Here is a 24,055-nt window from a genome sequence, read left to right on the forward strand (position 1 = left end):
GACTTCTATCGGATTGTGTCAAAATATTTTCCATTATGATTGATGAGAAAAATTAACTGTATGAACAGTATGAAGGTGCGGCCTTCGCGTTCCTCCTTGATATTCTTATTATGCCCCCCCCCCCTCCCCCTCCCACTTATTTTTTATTTGGAAATTTTGATGTGGTTTCCACTCAGAATCGCGAGCACTTTCAACCTAATAGGAGAAAAAAGTGTCCCAAGTTTTTTTTCCCATTCCGTTACCATTTTTTCATACATTTTGTATGGCGGTAACGGAATGGAAAATTTAAAAAATGTATGGAAATCTTGGGACATTTTTTTCTCCCATCAGGATCGAAAGACCTTGCGATTCTGAGTATGAATCGCGTAAAAAATAACCATATTACAAAATAATTACCTTTGTACGAAGAAGAGACGACCTCTTTCCTTTTACTCTAAATAATAATAATAATATACAGTATGAACAGTCAACACATACATAATTATTATCTCTCTTTCGCGGTGTAAAATGTGGTTGACTGTTATAAACGATGTCGTTATTTGCGTACTAAGGCGATTAGCTGTCGACCGCGGCGACCAACATTATTTATAATATTGCAGCATTTTGCTACGTAAATTACAACTTTATTGAGATAATTAATAATTGGGCCATTTTTTCAAAGTTGTCCACAGCTTTTTTGTAACATGGGTATTTTTTTACACGATTCATACTCCGAATCGCGAGTTCATTCGATCCTTATAGGAGAAAAAAATGTTCCAAGCTTTCCATACATTTTTGAAACTTTCCATTCCGTTACCAAAATGTATGAAAAAGTGGTAACGGAATGGGAAAAAACCTTAAGACACTTTTTTCTCCTATTAGGATTGAAAGAGCTCGCGATTCTGAGTGGAAACCACATAAAAATTTCCAAATCCAAAGAAAAAGACAACTTTGAAAAAAGAAAGGGGCCAATTACCACACGGTTGAATAATTAACTAATATTAATATGGTATAATATTATTTCCCTAAAGATCGCCATGTTGACGAGATTTTGGACTCTAACTTAGTTTGCCTAAATAATCTTCAGGTTATACTCGTATAACCCATTTTTACTTCTTGAAATAGGATTAGTCTTTTACTGTTGCAAGATGTCAGCTAATGTAACTAATGATATTTTATCAAAATACTGAAGAGAATATATGTAACTACAGAAATTAAAGGAATACATGCTCTTAGAATATTCTTTTATTCTTATAAATAACTTACAAGTAGTTAAATAAATACATTAAAGTTTTTTCTAATAATATTTTCAAATTTATTTTCCGATGTATAAAAAATAAATAAATATTTATTTGTAAGAATAATAACTTTGTAAAATTGGTATAAATATGTATAACATAAAGATGGAAAAGTCTGTAAGTATAAATAAATATATATTGTGTAAAAAAATAATAGATACGAGTATAATTATAACATAAACGTGGCCAGTGGTCGTTCAGTCGTCGCCTCCCGTCATAACTTCCATGAATTCTGAAATTGAACAAAAGTTTTATAAGTGCAAATCGGGAGGAATTTCTGCAGCGTTAACAAGTTGGTATGAAATTTTAATAAGCAAAATAAGTTACAGGAATTGAGGAAAGTCCACCGTTTCAGTCACAATTACGGCAAGTCAAATGTACTGAATTATTCAGGGGATATCACAAACTTTACTTAATTTGATGTTGTTGGAAAACAAGTTTTTATCTGTATGTATGAGATAAATTTGTGAAATGAATTTATTATTTTCGATTTGGTTTCATTTCACCCATTTTTCAAAATTCAAAGATTTCAAAATGCAGGGTGCATTTTGAAACCTAAGATTTTAGTAAAATTTGGGATTACATTCATTATTTACCTGCTGAAACGAATTATATAGATACTAGCGTTTGCCTGCGACTTCGCTCGCGTTAGAAAGAGACAAAAAGTAGCCTATGTCACTCTCCATCCCTTCAACTATCTCCCCTTAACAAATCACGTCAATTCGTCGCTCCGTTTTGCCGTGAAAGACGGACAAACAAACAGACACACACACTTTCACATTTATAATATTAGTATGGACTATATAACTAAATTTTCGAAGTCGCCCCAGGGTGTTTTACAAAAAAAAACCCGAATATCGAATTTCACCAGCTCTGGACGTGTTTGCTCATTCTCCTTAGAATCACGAGCTGATTCGATCCCGATGATAAAAAAATGTGTCCCAATTTTTTTTCCTTTACATCACGACTAGGTGCCATAACACCAAAGTCTCCAAATACCTAAAAGAATCGAATAGGAACTTTGGCCCTTGATAAAGATATGGTTTTGACCATTGAGTATTTTGTATGCACGCATACGCACATACGCATTTTGGGAGAAAACTGTTTTGAAATTTAGAACAAATAAAGAGAATGGAATTATGATATTTAGGTGCAAGAAAACCAAACCTATTTTTCTAACTACATAATTAAGTAAATACATCCATTACTCTTAATGAATTTTAGTAATCTATTATTTTAAGCTTGTTTGTGCGACGTCCAGTTTTATGAATCAATAAAATAGTATTCATATAATAATTAACACAATAAAATAGGTATGTATTGGAGTAAGTACTTCACAAAACACGCATCGTTCATTCATCGCTGTTGCCGATCAATACTTTCCATTATTTTTTACTACAAATAAGCATGTTTATGGATATGCGTGCGAGACTGCCATTTTATTATTATACCGTTTTTTATTTATTATTCCTCGTATTTAGTTACAGCTTTATTGTCTATTATAATATGCTCAGTTATGATATTTGGGCGTAAAACTTTAACAAAACTTGCTAAGTGGACATTTTAGATTACTTACAGCCATGAAAATATTAATATCCTTGTAGTAATGTACATTAGAAATCTTGGATTCAGGTATAGAATCAAATTTAACACTGATCTGACACTAATAATCTTGGTTTTATTTTAAATTTATGTCAGCTCCAAGGTTTTTTAAAGTTTTGCTCCCATAGTTCCAATCACTGATTATTATGTATAATCAAGTGTTTTATGTACAAGTACAATATAATGCGAGTCATTGCGAGTCGCCAGTATATAGCAATGAGCGCTAGAATTTATAATAAAATCAATAAACGGCTAGAAATTTATAACCTAAACCACTATGAGTGTAAATTCAAGTTACAAACCTCCGACGCCAAACGAAAGCTACAAACACTAAAGTACCAGCGAAACATTCGGCTAGCCACCCAGGAAACAGAAACTCTTTTAAGCTGTCTAGAATAATTTAACTCATAAACTGTCACTAATATTTGCAAATATGTATTTAAAATAAGATACATATAGTTAATGTACACTTCATTTTAACACTTTCGCTACCAAGAACCCGACTGTCGGGCACACCGCTCGTAGAAGCGTAGCCGATTACATGGGTTTCCCCGTATGTAGCGAAAATGTCGTAGCGCCGCGTAGAGCCCGGTTTCGAAAGTGTTAAAAATTACACATGTTTAGATTTAAGTTTTGATGATAGAATTCTGTCAACCACTATCTATAATGTAACCATCAGCGGAGGAATCGCTGACTCCCGAGTCACAGGTTTCGACCTAGTTCGGGAGACAGAGGCATGACTAGGGTTGCAAAAAAACGGTTTTTTTTCTGGCTTGAAAAAAAAACATGAAAAAAACCGTGAAAAAAAACAGTTTTTTTTCTGGAGTATGTTTTTTTTCTAAAGTACGAAATCTCAAAATTTGCAAAATAATTAATACTTTTATACGGTTTTTTAGACTTAATGTTAACTATTAAACGAATTTAATCAAATACTTTAATTTCTGGTCATATAAAAGTAACATTTACGAAATCTGTAGTTGATAGTTATCACTATTTACTGTTGGCAACACCACCGCCTCTCCACGCTACACGCAACATCGGGAATTCCCCAATAAACGTTTGTATACTGAATGTTAATTGAATTAAAATGTACGTTATTGTTATTGAAACACGTTACAACTCACGAAAAACCGTTATTGTCGTATTATTTGTTCATCTGAAAAAAACCATATTTAGAAAAAAAACCATGGTGGTCGGTTTTTTTTTCATGTTTTTTTTCACAATTCTGAAAAAAAAACATGTATGTATGTATGTAAACACTTTATTGTACATAAGACAAGTTAGGACATAGAAATACAGTATAGTTAAACATTTGGTTTTTTTTCTATTTACAACCCTAGGCATGACCCTGGTGAACTGATAAAAACCTAACAATAAGCTTTTCTGTACCTAGAATAATATTAATATTGTAATCCTATACTGTTAGGTTTATAGTGAATAAAGATTTTTATTTATTATTTATTTATTAATGAAACAGGCATCTTCTGGGCGAGCTCACTCCATCGTAGGTCACGTCTTTGGCTTTGGCTAGTCAGTGACCAAGAAGCACATTTATAATAAAAAAAAAGAATAACAGCACATAGCCGTACAAACAATTATGTAAATGGAGGAAAAGCTTCATTAAGAAACTAACAGAACATTAACTTAAGTTCACAATTTCTTCATAATTAGTGCTTGTTCTTAGAAATGGACTTATTTCTTCTTGCCGCTTTAATTTACTTTTGATATGCGGTTATTAATCTAACATTTTGTTTCCTGCTCAGTTTCTCGTTTTTATTTAAGTACGTTTATTTTACTTCGGTCTGGCTTTTGAAATAAAGATAATATTATATTTCTAAGTATTCATTTTTATTGTCATTGAAACACATGCTGCATTTTTTATCTCATAGATAATATTGTACGCCTTTGTAAGGCAAGATATGGCGAAAGCGAAACAACATTACCTAAGATCTTTATGTACCCATATTTATGCAATAATAGTAGATTTCGTTATAAGTGCGAGAAGTATGTCATTACCTCACGAGTTCCGAGACATTTTGCCACGAGCGGCACGCGAGTGGCAAATCTCGGGACGAGTGAAGAATGACATTCTCGCACGTGTGACGAACGACGTTTTTTAATACAGTTGCGAAAAAACACTACTACGAAATAAAACAATCCGCACCATCAATTTTCCCATGGACATTGACGATGACGGATTATTTGACAATTCAAAGGCGTATGTTTGAAGCTTTTAAACTTGCGTGCATATTTTCGAGTTTGCTATTCATCTAACATAATTTATTTCATTGGGTGCCATAAAAACATAAACATTTACGATTTGGGACGATTCTTTAATGTACAACTACATTTTAATTTAATCGATCCATTTATGCCCCGACATATTGAAAATAACGTAAAATAATAATGAGAAATCGCGTAACATATTGAAGTTTTTGAACGTGCATTAAGTTAAAACATGGTAGACGCCTCTACTTTGACAGTAGAAGACGCGTTTCGTTCCAATCATGTTCTGTTTACACGACTCATTATGACCTATTTTTCAAAGTATAAACCATTTTATAAATTATCTTTAGCATGATTAAAAGTAAACAATTACATATGAAAATTAACGTTTTAAATATTAGGAACTTAATAGTATGTTTATAGTTTTATTTTGTGTTAGTAAACTAGACTAATATGAAAACAGCTCGGTAAGTAGTCGTAAAATGGAACGTATACTTCTTTTTACGCACTAGTTCGTAAAATACAACTTCTCGCACGCTAAACAGCCAAAAAACGGGCACTTTTTGAGCAACTGTATTAAAAAATATTTTTCACCACACCAACTGTTAAAGGCTTACTTTGCAATTCGAAAAAAGATAGAAAAATTGCATTTTATCCACAAGAGTGCAAAGTAATTTCATAAAAAATTTAACTTGATGTCTTAAGCTAGCTGGTAGAATTTACCTATAAATGATGATTTGATGATTTTCAATCATAAATATTAAATAAATTGATGGATTTGATTTAAGTAATTTGATGTTTTATACTTAGTATTTAGTTCGTGTTGGTGTGGTGAAAAATTTTGTGTTTCACTCGGTGGCAAAGTTTGTTTAACCTTCGTGCCTTGAAACCCTCGCAACGCTCAAGATTCCACTTTTTGAACCACTCGCTACGCTCGCGGTTCAATATTGGAATCTTTCGCTTGCTCGAGTATTGGCACGTGCGGTTAAACAACTACTTTGCCCCGTTGTAAAATAAATAACTATTTGATTTTCGGTTTTTCTGATTGAAGTCTTTCGATATCTGTATTCACCTTAGACATGATAATAAAAAACAGCAGTGCACATTAAAAAAGGTCAAAGTCATTTTGAATTAATTAAATCAAATATTTCGCCAAATCTAAACTTGGGTTTGGCACGTAATATCGGCCGCGATATAATAAATCCTAACTTATAATAGTAGATGTCACAATCAATTTAGTTAACAATGACATAGTGCGTGTATTTTATGCCAGAATACTAAGTATTTCAACGTATTGAAGTGTTACAAAATTATTTTACTATGATTAATGAGTTTGATCTTGTTGGTAGACTCGCGTTGAGTAAATAATATGAGGTGGTTGTAAAATAAGTACTAAATTTAACTTTTACGAGTAAATAATGTTTTGGGTTTTATATAACTTTAATTTTCAACTCTGACTAAATGTAACTTTGACTAAATGTAACAATGAGGACGCACACTGACATTTTATCAAGTGCATAGACATGTAACTCATATGTGAAAGAGAGAGAAAAAAAATCTTCTCGCTCTCACGTATGAAATTCTTTATCTGTGCAATGGACTAATAAGGTGGCGCCATCTGTCGTAACCTTTGAGTGTGCCTCCTCATTAGACGTTAACTGAGCAATTTTAGAAATTAATGTCTCGTAGTAATGGTTTTTAAATGTGTCTAAGTCATTTTTTTATTCAGATTTACGTTTCCTAGGTAAAATGTTAAAATAGTAATTTTTGGATAAAACAGTTCAAGGAAGCGCGTTGCATGCCGCCATCAATCTCTCTCTTCGCATCATCTGGTGCCGTAGCCAAATGCCGAAACGAAAACGAAACGCCGCGAAAGGCAGTCTGGCTCTGACGCGCCAATACGCACGAGCCATAGAGATAGATATCTACGAGCGTTTCGTTTCGTGAGCGTTTGTGCCATTCAGCTACGCACCCTGATCTCATGGGTGTCCTACCTAGGTGCGTGATATGTATGTTTGTATAAAAGGGCTAACGGTAATACAGACCATCAAAGTCAACAGTGCCAGAGCCGTCAGAGTCAATTTCCTCAATCATCATGTCCAACTCCTCTGCGCTGATCTTGTCGTCCAGTTCTCGAAGGATCTCCCGAAGCACCGCCGTCGTGATGTACCCGTTACCTGTAAATATTTATTAACATCACGTATTTACACATTATTATTGCATTGATCGTGTCATGTCTGCGCGTCATTTGACAAAGGGTCGTCTTTGTAAATTACACGATGTATATAGCCGATACCTATTTAATTACACTTCTTTTAAAACTAACTCGTCATGCCACTGTTTCTATCTGTTCTGTTCGGAAATAGAAGAGTCGTGAAATGTATGGGTATTCTACGAGTATAATACATTCTTCCTTTTTTTTGCGGAGACAATGGAGGGCAATAAGGAGAGTATAACTTGTGGGCTGAAGGCTTTATGTGAACATAAGGTTAATATTTTAAGACGCTACGGGAGCGAAAATGCTAAAATGAAAAGTAGGGTAAACGCAGCTATTAATGCTCCATCGAAAATCGGAAGGTATTACCGATCTAATAAGTAATTCGACATTTATCCGTTGCCACTAGTAACGTGAGGGTAGGTAGGTTATTTTCTAAAAGCGTTTATTTCTTGAGTATAGGGTAGTGTTACATTAGTTTGAGTGGTAGTTCGAGAAATGATAATAATACGTCAATCAAGTCGTGGGTACCGAAGAAGAAGGACATTCCATACTGGCGCTTGCACTTCCAAGTAAGGATTTGACTTATCTGGCTAAGACGTTTATGTTAACAATTGACTATTTTACATTTACTTTTGTTGTTAATTATATTCAGTCATTTATAAATTATAGATTGGTTATCACGATTTGTTAAAAAACATCCATTAACATACATAAAACATGAAATTAAATTTGGGCGGTGATAGCTTCATCAGTTTTAGTAGTAGCAGCTATCAACGACCCATAGGTCGGTAATGACTATAACGTCATGTTAAGTTTTTTCTTTCTTTTACAATATTATTCTTTAGAAACATAAGTATGTTTATAGATTATTTGAGACCCAAATAATAGTTTTTTTCAAAAAGCTATTAACGACATACACATTTCATTTGTTAGTCATATACCTCGAAATCAAAAAATCCTTGTAGCTTTTCACCTATTCGCTTTTCGCCGCGATCTCAAAATGTCTGAACCGATTTTTTTCTTGTAGTATGATTTTTGGTGGCTAATTACAATGGTGTATAAAATTCATAGTATATTTACTTCCCTGCCTGTCTTCACTGTAGTCGCTTTTCACCTCGATAGATATTTGTTTGTAATGCGTTATTAGATATCGTGATATTTCCTTCAAGCACTTTACCTCTATAGTTTTGTTTTGTAAATGCATTTCGCATTTGTAGTTTGTCTCCTGGTTATATAACCTCGTTGTGAATATCACTGATATTACTAAAAAAATAAAAGACACTATTTGCTGTCTGTCACAGAATGCAAATGATGATGTTGATATATGTCCATTTGACCACGTATTATATCCCAGTGATATAGCCTGTTTTCAAACCATTAATACAATATACGACCCAGGTAAAATGCGACTAAAAATATTTGCGGCTAACTGAAGAGGCTATTAGTATAAATGCTACATAAAAATCTGCTATTGTTGTAAAAATCTATTGAAATTATACGCGGTTAACTAAATAGGCTATTGATAATATGCTACATCAAAATTTGCTACTGTTGTAAAAATCTACTAAAAATATATGCGAGTAACAAAATATACCATCGATATTAAACGCTACAACAAAATACGCTATCGCGGCAAAACGCGAATAGGTGAAAAGCTACTAGGATTTTTTGATTTCGAGGTATACGACTAACAAATGCACATTTGTACATAGTTTTCTTCTTTTGACGTTGTAAAGTTTACTAAAATAACAATATTTTTGGAAAACGGATATTGTGTAAGACATTGTCTGTGAAGGAGTTTTACCCATAAAAACTGATTTTATGTCAAAAATTTTGAATATCACGTAATAACAAAGTGTTTAGTAGCCACAACAATAATAAAATAACAATAATAATGTTGTTTAGTATGGGTCGGTCATACATTTTACGTTAGTGCTTACATATTCTTTCAACGACTCATAGAAATCGCTATTACAAACCATGAGAAGGTATGACCGACCGTTCCTAAATAAGTAGGTTATAATATTAAGGATATTATTAAAGCCATACAATTATTACAAACATACAAGTTTTAACAAAAATGTGGCTTTGGTACCAAGAAGAGTTGCCTAATACAGCCTCTTGGGTTGTGCCTCTCTTGCAGCACTGTAGGAAAAAATATCACGACAAAAGTTAAATTTGTTTTACAAGGGGGCAAATTTGTTGTTTAACCGCACGTACAAATATTGATACCTACTATCTAATAAGGATACTCAGCAAGCTAAAGACTGCAATATTGATCCATGAGCGTAGCGAGTGGTTCAGAATGTAGCATCTGAGGGTTGCGAGGGTTTCAAGATACGAAGGTTAAACAAACTTTGCCACCGAGTAATTTATAAAAAAAAATCTCACACAAATGCGAACAAATTAATGGCTGTTAAACATCAAACTAAATTTAATGAAATCCATCAATTAATTCATTATCAAATTTCAATTTTATGACAATGCTGAACATGTTTTGAATAAATTACCCGTTACCTGTGGACTATGCCACTATACTAGGTGTTGCTGTACTGTGCACTCGCTGGGCGTTCAGTTAATTACTCATACTTATAACACAATCGGTAATAGCTGCTTAAAAATCGTTGATAGCTTCATATGCATTTTTATGGGTCGCTAATGGTAGCAATCGACTCAGTAATTTAAAAATTGATTTTTAATATCATAATGTTTAATTTGAGTACAAGTAACACAATATTTACCTTTTTTAATTATCATAGTATCACATATAATAGGAAAATAAAATGTTTGAACAACGTGTATACTTAAAAATTAGACCCGATTGCAAAATTGCCTTAAGGGGGGCGTTAATAGCTGCGTTTACCCTAGTCCCTTTTTCCATTTGGGAATTTAAGTTAAATATACTAGTGTTATTAACTAGATTTAACGAAAAAAAAATGTCCATTAAGAACAACTCAGTTAAAAGAGATTGTGAAAAAGTCTTTAAAATCGAGGTTCCGCTCTCGACTGTTTCCTGCTTCAAAACTTATTTAAACGGAACGAAATTTGAGAATCTGAATAACAATGAAATAATCAGTATCGGACCGTTTTGATTTTTTGGCTAATTGGTACCGATCTTGAGTATCACCTTTTTTTGAGCCATATAGAAAAAGACCGTTTTTAGAAATTTTTGATTGGCTCTAGCGTGTTTTAAAATAAAAATAGCAAAAAAATCAAAACGGTGCGACACATGTTTTATAATGTGTTTATATGTTTTTATATTGTTTTGTATGTGTTTTTGTATTTTACTTTTATATTCATATTATAAACAGCCTAACTTAAGAGGAAAGATGAATAAAGGAAATAATATCTGTATTGAAAAAATCATTGCTCTGTTCTTCTAAACCAGGGAAGAAATAATCGAGAGCGTTTGTATGGAGAATTGACCTGTATCGTATTTTGTAACTATCAATTTGGTATCTTTAGTCGTATAAGAGCTCGAAAATACAAAACACACTTTCAAAAATGTAAGTTTAAGTACTGCGTACATACCTACATAATTTTATATAGTATGAAAGATCTACAAAAGGGTAGAAGTACGCACCTATGAAAATTACAATCTTACCCTCAGTATTTTCTTTAATAATGAAACCGAAATCACTCTAGAAATCACCTTCCCAAATGAAACACGTTAAATAACTAACAAGGGTCAGGGCAGGCTTTGGGTCTCAGTAGGGTCTAGAAGTTTCCGACGACTAAATTTCATTCAGACACCTTTGCTTCAAAGAAAAGGTATTTAAGATGAAAGGGACGAATCTCACGTAATCAAATTTTCAAACAATTATATTCCGATGTTTTCTCCTCGGATATTGATATTTTTGAATATTATATTGACGGCAAACCCACCTTTTTGAATAAAGAGCATTCAAAAAGTTATGATAACAGAGCTCCACACATCATTTTTACAATGATAAAAAAAAAACGAGCGTGACATTTTTTTTCTAAAATGGTAATAGTATCCAAAGAATAAAATGACGACATGTGTATAAAACATCGCTTCTCCTTTCCTTTTTATAACTTCAGCCTCTACTGTTTAATATCATTTTACGCGTTCAAAATCCGAATTAACATCGAAGGCCTTAATTAATTGTATAAAGGTCGGAATATTTTATTACTATGTTAATATTAATTCATTGCATTATAGATACGGGGAAAATGCTCGGAATATATTCGACATGTTACCTATTTACACTACGGTATAGTCAAGAATAAAAATATGGATGTAAGCATCTTACTCAAATCATGTCCCGTTGCGTCTTAATCCTAATATGTAATGGGAGCGTAGTAACGATTTTATCGATATAGTATTTTATGCAACAGGCGTTTAAAGGAGGTCAAAAAAGACGAGGACAAGTCAAAATACTTATAGGAAACAGTGCGAATTTCACGAAAGTTATTCTAGAAAACTATTAAAAAAAGTAAGTGCATGGTCGTAGAAAAAGTATTGTATGCAACGGTGTTTAACTGAGTCAAAAAATACTCGTGGCGTCTTAATAACAATTTTCGGCTTCGCCTCAAATTGTTACCCACGCCACTCGTATTTTTTGACCTTCTTTAAACGCCTGTTGCATAAACTACTGTATATTGGCACTTTTTTTAGAAAATAAAATTAAAAATAACAATAACAATGGGCTAACATAGGCGCCGCTACCTTATAGCCAGTTGCTTTTTTGTATTTGAAATAAAAAAAATTAAAAAATATTTATATTAATTTTTATCAAGCAGAAACGTCTGCTAACGAATGTCCACATTTTTATACTTACTATAGGAAAAAATGTAAAATTTACGCTTCCGTCGGGACTTGAACCCGCATCTTCTGCAATCTGTGCAATGCTCTTAACCAGCAATTGAGCTACGGCAGCCGCGCCGGACATCTTAATTTTTTTAATTTTTTCGTTTAATATAAAAATTTAAATGATAATAATCATTATTTTTATTGTAGATTCTTTGCTTACCTTCTTTGTCGTATAACCGGAATGCCTCTTTGAGTTCTTGCTGCATCGCCTCGGCGTCCTCTTCAACCATGAATCTTGACGCTAATGTTACGAACTCTTCAAACTCCAGCTCGCCGGATCCTGTAGCAAGAATAAAAATATAAAGTTACAGCGGGGCAAATCTCGACTGGGGAGGCAATTGTAACTAATCCATTTTTTCCATTATAACACTATGATGTTGATTTCTACACTGAATACGCCTACCGATGGACACTCTATTTAATAATGCAAACATTGTAAAACATGGAAAAAATGGACCAGTTACATTTGGCCCCCAGCCGAGATTTGTCCCGCATTACCTTACTGTAAATGTATTTAAAACAATTTTTACTATGAGTTTTTTGCCTTCTAGGATTTAACTTGAGAGAATAGTCATATATATCAAGAGAAATAGTTATTACTTAATTTTTTTGTTTACAAGAGGGCAAACGTGTTGTTTACCGCTCGTTCTATTACATATTTAAACCGAGCAATCAAATAATTCAACATAAAAAATAAGCAAATTAGTACAAATGAATTGCAAAAATCACCGCCCCCAACCGAATATCGTATTTGGCATAAATAATTAGCATTATAAATAAATAAAATATAATTTATTTCAGACCTTGAGCCAATATTAAAATACAACAAATAACACAAACAAATTAAATTATAATGAAATGTAAAATTAAATTGAATGTAAAATTAAATTGAATTACAAGTAAAATTAAAACAAAATAAATGAAAAAATAAATTAAAATGTCAACTGAATTATATACAATTATGCTATTTGGCCATTATATTATTTAGCTATTGTTTGACAATAGATTTATGTATATTGTGTAGGTATGTATAAACTGTTTACGAATGAAACACGGACTATGTAGTATAAACGTGAATTTATCCATTTTATCCCTTTAAAACATTTCTTTCAGCTAACCTTTGTGTAGTAAATTAGTGCTAGTAAGATGCTCAATCAATAACTAAACTTACCTAGCATGATTATATTAATTATGATCTCGTATACATAACTTAACAATTCGAATGAGTATATGAACCTCACTGTAATAAATTGTACTATTATCTTTAATCATGTATAACACTTTAATTATTCAAATTCAATGCGAAATACCATAAAATGGCTTCCGCTCACTCCACGGTCATATTTCACTGAACTTTGACAGTCCCAGCGAAACCGTTTACACAACTAAGTAAAACAACTTCGATTCGAAAATATTGCAGAAGTTTAATCTCTAATACGCCAAGGGAACCTTTTTTATCGAAGCGATAACACTACCATTTGGAAAAATAAGGTCACATGTGGCTTTATACACGGTGTAACATAAGGAAACCGAATAATTTTAACAGTAGGTATGCCTGGCCCTTTTAGACTGAATGACATATAATGTTTTCTAATTGTTTGATAGTTACTTATTAGGTACCAATTTTAAAAAAATACCCTCATTTTTACGTAGTAGAAAGGGATGGCGTTGATGCCATTATGGGACAGTCTCTGACTATTCTTATTGATACCTAAATATCAAAAAGTGACTTGTTGTTACACTTTAAAAAAAATAGGATATAAGAACAAAAAGTGAAAATTGTTTTATAGTTCCAGTTTTACGAATAAAATTTACATTATATGAGAAAAAACATTGAATAAAACTAAACAGAAAAACTAAAAATGAATCCTTAAGTTAGGTATGATCATGTCAAGATGTAGTCAATTTTGAAACCTGTCAAGTCAAAGATACATAAAGATCAAAATAGGATGGGAAAGTACTTTTCTTAATTAAGGGTAAAATTTAAACTAATATTTTATTTTCTTCTTTTGGCCAGAATTTTGTGTTTAAAACATTTCGATTTCCTCATGTTATACATGGTGTAGTTTAGTCGCTTAAGATCTTTTTCGTCCGAGAGTAGGCAGAGGGAAAGAGTATTTGCGTATCTCCGGGAGCACTCAGAAAATTAGTGGCGGATCGTAGAGCATCGTTTAATAAAAAAATATTTATCATCATCATAAGTGTCAGTTTTACGAAACAACATTTAGGTACTTTTTTTTCTAAAAAAAACTTCTTCAAAAAACTTCTACATAAAGCAACAATTAAAACTTAAAGTATAGGTAGGTAGGTAGGCGAGAGGCTGGCAACCTGTCACTGCAATGTCACAATTTTAGTTTTCTTTCAACCTCTTTTTGCCAAGAGTGGCTCTGAAACTGAGTAGTTCATGTGCTCTGCCTACCCCTTTATGGGATACAGGCGTGATTGTATGTATGTTGTATGTATGTATGTATAGGTAGGTACCCACAGATGTCATAGTGTTGGTACCTGGAAAGCTTTTTTCTTCTCGTGGCCTCAAAAATGCGAATCCTATCTATCTTTCGGTATTAATGTGGAGTCGTTTAAGATCTTTGTATTCCGAGAGTAATCAGACTGAAAGAGTATTTGCGTACCGGGAAGCACTCAGAAAATTAGTGGCGGATCGGAAAGCATCGTTTAATAGGTTTGCCTGCCGTGGACGTTGTCTATTGATATCGGAGCTTTCACCATGAGATATTGTCATTTTAGAATAAGAACGAAAAATGTGGTCAGCCCAAGATGATTTCGCAATGATTGTGACAGCCTCACCGGTGCAAGTGTTACTCTAAACGTTAAACTTCGATGAAATTCTGACGTTGACCCTGCAGAGGCTAGGAATTCAAAATTGTTGCCAACTTATTTAGGGTTATCTCTATGCAATTTTTGACTTTAGTCACCGATTGCGGTCCTTGTTGCCTTTTTCCATACAATGATTCTCATTATCCGAGACTTTTACGCTATCGAACAACGTATTCTTAATTGTCAAATATCCGTGGTAAAGGCTCAGCAGCATATAGGAGTCCAAATTGAATTAGAGTTGAAAACTAAAATTAGTTCTGCAGGGATAGTCGACCATACGTTTTCATGAGACCTATATTTAGTATGGCGCTTATATGGGAATGAAATATAAATACAATTATTTTCAAGTATGCAAGCCGTATACATTAATAAAGTAAGATAAAATACTACATTAATAAATAAGTCGTGTCTGCCTTGGGTGAGATAAAATACTGACAAAATCACTTCAAATAAATACATTTTTGGCTTTTTCGCTGGCTTGGTTGAAGTCTTGGTGGCTCAGTTGGCAGAGCGCTGGAGTATCGATGCCGTGAGTTTTGACATTTTCCACTTTTAAATTTTTCTAAGCCTAACGGCAACAGCTAAAGTTAAAAATACATTTTGCTTCATAATGCTTTGCATTTGCTTAAACAGAAGAATAGTAGGTGGTTACATCACTTCATTACTTCATTGGACTTGTGATCTTTTCATACTTAAGTGATTTGTTTTAAATAATCAATATATCTTAAATTATGTGTTTTTGGACTACATGTACTATTTAAAACTTTATTACTCTGATTGTTCTCTAGAATCGCTGATTTAACTTTTTAAGGTTATTGTCGCCCACGGTGTAGAAAAGAATAAGGATTGAATGTCTTTATCTGAGGCAAAGTACCTACAGTTAATATTAGGATATTTTTTTTATAATTTTAAGTAATGAACATTTTTATGTGATCAAAATCAGCTGTTTAATGGTTTATTGTGTGTAAGTAAATTTTAACCGAAATCTAAACTTCATTATTATCGGAAATCAAAGATTTGTCGAGTAGAATCAAAACTGGGAAATAAATAAAATAATTAATCTCCATCAAACTGTCTTCGTTTCTCTCAAAGCTTTTAATTTCAAAGTCAAATCCCAAGTTATTGGGACATTTATTTAAAAAGGGGTTGTGTCTACGGAACAATTAATTATGTTTCTAGAGTTATTTGTGATCAGTACAAATCACAGAACACCCCACTAGAAGCCAAATGCAAGCGATATTGTTCGAGACGCAAATCACCAATCCTTGCGGGGTGAGGCGGGCGCGCACGGTGCTGCCATTGGTCGTTTCAAATAATGGCGCGCCTTTATGATTAGCAGTAGGGATGGGAATGGGACATGTCTATTATAGACAATGGTACCGGTACCAGTACTGTGGTGAATTTGTTTTGCAACAAATTATAATATTTTAATTAAATTATAATAAGGCCTAGTTACCCTTCGGGTTGGAAGGTCAGATGGCAGTCGCTTTCATAAAACTAGTGCCTACGCCAAATCTTGGTAGTAGTTTCCAAACGGACCCCAGGCTCCCATGAGCCGTGGCGAATGCCGATGCCGGGATAACGCAAGGAGGATGATAATTGTGATAGCATCTCAATAAAAATCATTCTAGTAACTAATAACTAAACTGTGCATTTTTACTTACGTTTACTAAGTTAAATAACCAACTAAATATTCTAAACTAATCAATGAACTAAATACCACTACAGACTCTACAGATTCTAGATAATTATTCACTATTACAAATCTGCTTTCTTTTATAGTTCATAAAATGGTAGCACATGGTACGAACGGCAGTACGAAGTTCCCGCAACAGACATAAACTAACATGGCCCCATGCCTAGTCGTTTACGTGAAAGGGATAGCATATCACATTGTTAACTCGGTAAAGAGGGATGGACGCGCCTCGGCGCCGCTCAGCACAACCATATTGACCAGTATAAATGAACTCCGCGGACAATAAACAATATTCAACAAAATAATTAATTTGACTTAACTGTGGAATGTTGTTCCATCTTTTTTACATGTAGAAGTGTTAGAAGACTTGCCACACTACTTTATGCTGTAAGAGACCATTGTTTGCAACCAAAATTGATTATTTAAGATTTTTTCCCGAGCGGACACGGACACTGTTAGCGGGTCGTATACTTGGGCGCTACTGATCGGTGTCGCACGCGTTCAAACTTTTATAAACCTGATTTGTCGTATGCTTGGTGACCGCGAGTCGCCCTGTAAGGGCCATCTTGTTGTATTGATCTGTGAGTACAAATACAATGCAAAAATCAAGAAATTTTAAAATGATTACTTCGTATTTATAATTTTATAACTCAGTTATATCTACTTACAATACTCGTGTTGATATATTAAAGAGTGGCCAATGGAGCATTCCATGTGACTATCCCGTACAAAAGCATTATATTTCTTATATTTATATTTTTTATTAAAGCGATTTGTTTTTCGGCGTTTAAATCAGGCAATTACTTTCTGATCATAATTTTGCACAATGTCCGTCATACACCAACACCAGTCAGTTTTCATGGAATGCTCCAATATTGAATTTCGATAACTAAAATTAAATTATTAAGTACGTTCTCTTGACCCAATTTTAACACTACATTGCATTATATCTTCCAGGATTTTTGTGCCATTATTAAATATTAAACTAAATTTCGTCGAGTAATAAAACGAATTTTGCTCAGGTTAATGTGTCCGGGAAAATAATTTAATTGAAAATTGAATGAAACTAATGCATATTATACTTATATTTGCAATATTCATGTAAACTAATAAGACTAAACCAAGAATATTTTTGTATTTTCAAACGCTGAATATACCCATTAAATTCCGTGAAAATAGTGCTTACTGTCCTCATCAAATTTTACTTCCAAAAAACATTATGTTACTTTAATTGTGTACTCCAATTTTGCTTGTAAATAATAAGTTTCATATTTATCAAATTATCTACTATTATTTAAAAAATAAATCACAAGAGACCGCCAAAAGACTCTAATATAATACTATCTGCCCAAAGCCTTCATAAATAACATAAAGTGAGTGTATAAAAATAAACTATCACATTCATACCGAAATATGAGGTCCTTATCTCCCTTCGTATAATTTACTTGTCGCTTGAACTCGCTTTCAGTTAGATAACCAAGATTTAAGGTCACCTAAATTTAAGGCAACTGTAGTATCTATGTACTCCGGTATATTATTTTCACATCATCCAAATTTTCTTCCCAGCTAGAAAGATCAAAGTGACACTTTTATTCCCTGCTCATGCCATTTTGCTCGCTTGTGATACTATCTACAGTTTTTTTAGCAGTATTTCTTTTTTTTTCATTGCTTTTTAAAACGAAACGACATTTTGTACCATACTTACCTCTAGACTAAGGTAAAAATAAGAAATCTTTTATGGTGAGTCTTACGATGTTAGATCTCAATGGTCTTGATTGAAAACATAGGACGAAGGAATAAAGCTGAGTAGTAAAACACTTGGGAAGCACATAATTATTTTCAAATTATGGAACCTTTTATGTAACGAATTTCAGTGACTGTTTTATTGTAAAACAAAATCAAGGTCTTTTATGGCACAGTCGCCTTAAAGAGGCTCTTTGTTGTCGACGCTCGGGGCGACCCGTTGATTCTCGGCAGTCTTTAACAAAGACTATGCTTATTACACCAATTGCGCTAGTATCAAAGACGTAGCTTTGCTCACTGTTTATTGTGTTATTATTTATTAACAACGATTTCAAAAGTAAATATAAGACAGTTTACATAATTTTAACTTAATATTATTAGTTACGCCCCCGTGTGGTGCTACATTGCAAATTTCTTCACCCGCTTTCCTCCCGTGAGTGTCACAGAAGTCGATTGTGGAATATGGGTTCAATTGTGGCGGGGGATATGGTATTACAACTCCATAGACCTACCATACTAACGCTTCGGTCAACAAGTTCCTCACACTATGACTCGGTTGGTCAACGAATGTATTCTGCATGTGTTAGTGCTTGATAAAAATGGTATAAAGAATACTAACCATCTTCGTCCACCTCCTCAATGATCTCCTTCAAGGTCTCGTCGGTGACGCCAAGACCCAGCATGCCAAAAATGGTGCCAACCATAACTGTGCCGATGCAACCCTTCTTCTCGTGGTCGAAGGCTTCGAACGCCTTCTTGAGGACTAGAAATAAAGGAGGCAGATTAATACGCCGAACAATTATAGTTGTATTGAATCGCGATGATGAGTAAGTAATAGGTATGATGGTGGTCATTATCATGAATCATGATGATGACGATATAGGTCAACTTCGAACAAAACAAATTTCTCGTGAAAACAGGGATGACACGACAGTTTTAAGCTTGTTTGCTAAGGAGTACCTACTCCCCACAATTCAGTCGGATTGTCGTTTTCGGCGTTGATTTGAAATTTTGAAGTTTGAACAAGTATTATAAAATTTTCGAAGTTGGACTGCTGATTTTTAGGTACTTACATACTTAAATTACAAATCCTCAGCCTTTATCTTATAGTATCAGTTTATTGAATAGTATAGGTAATGGTAGTTAGCCTAGCTGTTCAAGTTTTAATTTCTCTCTGTTTGATTTTTACTGAATACGACACCGTGTATATTACCGTCGCTTGCCCAGAGACAGTCGGTAACTAAGCAAACTATTTGCGGAGCGGAGCTTTTTCGGGTAACTACTGCCCCGATATTATAAGATTCTGTCATTAAAATATAGATGCTCACGTATTTTACTAAAGGCACCTTATGGCACGTGGTATTTTTTTCGTTTATACAAAAATCGTTTTCTCTGATAATTTACTTTTCACCTCAATAGCTCGGAAAGGACTTTTTATTCTTTAAAAACAGATAGCAAAATCGCATTTTATCCACAAGAGTGCAAAGAATATTTGAAATCCGAACGTGTCATTAGTTACTTTTTAAATATAATTTTATTTTGATCAAATTAAAAGCGGTCTGCAAGTTGCAACTAAAATCGACCCGACCGCCCGACGTTCGGTTTTAAAAATATTACCAATGACTGATTGGTGATAGGCCTATGGAATTGATTGAAAAACTTCATATGGGATGGAAAAAAACCTTTTTGGCAAACTGGACACAAAAGACTACGGAATAAATTGCTAAGCGGATTAGTTGCTCAAAATGAATATAACATAACATTATTGTCATGACTGTCATGAGTAAAAGGGTGTTGGCAAGTAATCTAAAAATCTCTCATGCTTAGCTAGTACCGATGCCCCTGATTGTGCACATTAATTGCTATTATTACAACGATTCCACATACAATTAAAAATTAAATGTCAACATAAGAACAGTGTAAAACTTGAGTGGAAAAGTAAGGAGAGCTCTCTCTGGAAACAAGCATAAAGGAAAACACGTTCCGTTTACCTAGGTTAATTAAATTAAATGGTTATTACTCCCCAGAGTAATTCTTAGCTGCAATCACACTAGCTGGAGTGAAAATCAGATGACGCTACTATGAAATTGCGTTGCACCTTTGAAATTATTCTGCACGCTTAGTTTGAATGGAAAATTGAATTTATATTATACGTAATACGGCAATTGAAGTAACGACTAGTTAGATAAGTGATGATACAAATCATACCTAAAATAAAGGACGCTGCTTCCAGTCACCTTATGGCAACTTAAAATATACTTCAAAGTACTTTACAACAAATAGGTACTTTAATTAAAACTGAAAAGCCGATATGAAAACAGGGATGAGTTTTTTGAGATTAAATAAATTTAGGCATTGATCAAAGAACAGCCTATGGGTTTTTCGTAGATAAATACATACTTATATACATAGAAAACATTTAGAGCTCATCACACAAATAATTATTAATGATTAATTTAATTAATTACCTACTATTAATAAAATTCAAAGTGAAAAATTAAAAAAAGTCTCAGCTCAGAATGGCAATCGTAGAAATTTGTCTCAGGTAAACAGCCTGATTTGGAGATTTCGCACAAATAGCTACGTAAATTCAGGCCCCGTAGCCGAATGGCATTTCTACGACTCGAAACGAAAACGAAACGTCGCGAAAGGTAGTCGGGCTCCGACGCGCCAATACCCAAGAACGATAGAGATAAGTAGATAGATATCTATGAGCGTTTCATTTCGTGAGCGTTTCGTGAGCGTTTGTGCATACTGTTACGCACTTACTTGAATTTAAAAAACGTTATCTTGTCACATACCATAATATAGATTGGACTCGAATGAATGTAAAACCAATATCATATTTTTAGAATCCACAATCTGCCGGATTACCAGGCGAGCTACTGTGGTTAAAATAACTTAAATTTGAACAGTCACTAGCTATTCACACTCCGTAAATTGCAAATTCATGTTTTTAATTAATATGCTTTATTATAATTATTAATGAAATGGACTCGATAATGTGAATGTAATAATATGATAATCCACTATGAATGAAATTATCTCAAATAATGGTTGTCACATATAATCGAAAAGTTGATTATGAATAATACTATGATATTGTCGAGATATTATAATTGGGAGTTTTCAAAAAGTAGTGTTCCCACTTCCCAATTACGATATGCATAAAATCATTACAGATATTAACTTTCCCTTGTTTTACTTTTCAATATCACTTATAGTTTATAAACAGTACCAAAACCAAATTTTCATTGAAATGTAATGGTTAAAAATCGTCACAAAACGGACAGTGTTTGTCTTTTTCTAGTAATACACGCCAACTTTTTCGTGAAAGCTCCCAAATATGGTAATTTATAATATTACTCACTTGCTACCTGGTCCTTATTAAGGTCATCCTGCAAAAATGAACTGCACGTTAGCTTCCAATATTGAAATATACATATATATCACAAACTTTTATTGAAACACGACAAAATATTAGTAGATTCCGGAAATTCTGAAGCTCACTTCACTATTTATTACTTTACAAATAATATATTTATTTAATTTTTAGTCTTTTACTGATTTCAACCATTCATCTTTCACTATTTTAATACTCTTTTTAATGAAAATGAAATGTCGGAGTTATTTGAAAAAAAAAGCACTTAACAATTTTTTAATCATTTCGAATTAAAATCTCACCATTTTGTTTTAAAGGAATTGAATAATTTGGTACGCAATACCGAACCAAAGAATGAGGAACACAAGTCCTTTTATCTGGATGGACTGAGCGACTACTCTAAGACGCGCGACTATGTCACCCAGGTTGCCTCTGGTCTAGGGACGTGGTACTGCCCCTTTCTGCCCACGATTCGCCGCTTCTTGGCTTCGACAGACGCTTTTAACTGTTATTGTTGAGGTCATCATACATTATTCTGTGTTGCCGGATGATAGCTGGGCATGTGTGCGTTAGGGTGGCGGGTCGTCTTTATTATTAAAAAACAAAGAGCTTTTTCCTATTAGAATATTACAAAAACCTAGAACTTTTAAAAATAAAATATAAACAAATATTACCTATAGGCCATTCTTACTTCAATTAACTAAGCTTCGCGGTAAGCTCAAGAAGACTTGTGTTGTGGGTAGTGGGTACTAAGACAACGATTCATAACATAACATAATATACAAACACTAAAATAAATACATAGAAACATCCATGACTCAGGAACAAATAATTGTGCTCATCAGCATCACACAAATAATACTAGGCCAGACTAGTCGTCATGTATTACCTTTGCTTTCTGTATTTCGTTAAATACGAGTATTTATTTTTATTTCTTTAGATGACAACAGGGAAAGAAGGAATGTTCTTTATTTTCTTTATGTACCTATTCTTGAGACAAGTATTTTACTTAATAGGCTACTACTATAGTATCCTAGGCCTATAGACTCATCGAATTTAGCACAATAAATGGTCTTCTGTAGTATTTGACATTAAAAAAAACCGATGTTTGTAGATTTTGGGTATTAAAAGCGTATGATGACTAAGTATTTTCGAAGATAGATATTTAAAAATGTGTGTTTTGGCCACCGAAAACGCTGTCAGCGATGTAGTGACGTCATCAAATTCGAACTTACTTCATGTCAAAACAATCACTGACATAATCAGGTAACTCTATAATAAAATATGGTAATATTTTATTTCGGTTAATTGGACAATACTTAATCATATAAGGCAGACTTTAAAAAAGGGTCAAGTAGCCTATTGTTTAGACAACAACTGTGAAAAAAGAGAATGTGCTTTATTATTTATTATTTTTTTGTGAATGAACATGAACTACGAACGTACATGTATATTTACGACTTCTATTTGTTACCAAATATAATATTTCTCGTTTACATTGTTAATATTATAGTACTCTGACTCCCGCTAACTAATTGTAAAGATAAACAGAAATGTCCAAGGTCTCCCCGGGGGCTTTCAAAGTAAATCATAAATAATAGAAATGGGTCCCTTCCTTAATAATGTTCAATTGGGGAAAGCTCTCTCAGAATTTATACATTTTGTTATTTTGTAACCATGTGGAAAAAGTATATTAAATAAGGTGGAATATGAAAAGTTGTCACTTTTATTACTGGCTATCTTTCATTTATTCAACAAAATAAAAAGTATGCTAGGTACAAAAATCAAATTACAAATTCATACATGCAAAAATCTTAAACTAACTTATATTATAAATATTCTAAACTACATACTACTAATAATGAACTAGGATAACCCAATCATAACAAGAACACCCCATCCAGCTGTTCCGCCTGCGGCATAATGCCGATTACGCTAGCAGCATTTCCCCGCTGTATCGCCAGGGCAATACGCTGCGACTACTTACTACTTGCGAATATTTTTTTTATTAAAAAAAAAATAAAACTTTATTTAAGTACATTACACAAAAATCCTTATTAAAGATAGATATTTATATTTTTAATGAAAACTTTTTGGTAAATAGGTTGACAATTTGTATTATATAGTACGACTTGCATCAACATTCAACATATCGTATTAAAATTCTTCCTCTAATAGTGAAAATATTAATGGAGAACTGTTTTCAAAGGCGCCTAGCCTTCAGAGATAACATACACCAGAA

General features: G+C 33.3%; 1 protein-coding gene across 1 annotated transcript; it reads right to left on the reverse strand.

The window, feature by feature from the left end:
- Nucleotides 1-1,206: 1,206 nt before the first annotated feature.
- Nucleotides 1,207-22,277, reverse strand: LOC125228285 (troponin C, isoallergen Bla g 6.0101-like). Its single transcript, XM_048132783.1, has 6 exons — nucleotides 22,116-22,277; nucleotides 21,802-21,829; nucleotides 19,051-19,194; nucleotides 12,318-12,437; nucleotides 7,151-7,282; nucleotides 1,207-1,509 (listed from the first exon to the last, which is right to left on the reverse strand). The coding sequence occupies exons 1-6, from the start codon at nucleotides 22,116-22,118 to the stop codon at nucleotides 1,475-1,477; spliced, it is 462 nt and encodes a 153-aa protein (XP_047988740.1). The 5' UTR covers nucleotides 22,119-22,277; the 3' UTR covers nucleotides 1,207-1,474.
- Between the last annotated feature and the right edge of the window lie 1,778 nt (nucleotides 22,278-24,055).

The sequence above is a fragment of the Leguminivora glycinivorella genome, chromosome 7 (assembly GCF_023078275.1).
Source record: "Leguminivora glycinivorella isolate SPB_JAAS2020 chromosome 7, LegGlyc_1.1, whole genome shotgun sequence".
Lineage (NCBI taxonomy): Eukaryota > Metazoa > Arthropoda > Insecta > Lepidoptera > Tortricidae > Leguminivora > Leguminivora glycinivorella.

Excerpts from the sequence above, each read along its gene's own strand:
- LOC125228285 (XM_048132783.1), bottom strand. Across the intron at positions 19,195-21,801 it reads TAATAAGGACCAGGTAGCAA|TCCTCAAGAAGGCGTTCGAA; the intron begins GTGAGTAATATT and ends CTTTATTTCTAG. Across the intron at positions 1,510-7,150 it reads TGGCACTGTTGACTTTGATG|AATTCATGGAAGTTATGACG; the intron begins GTCTGTATTACC and ends GTTCAATTTCAG.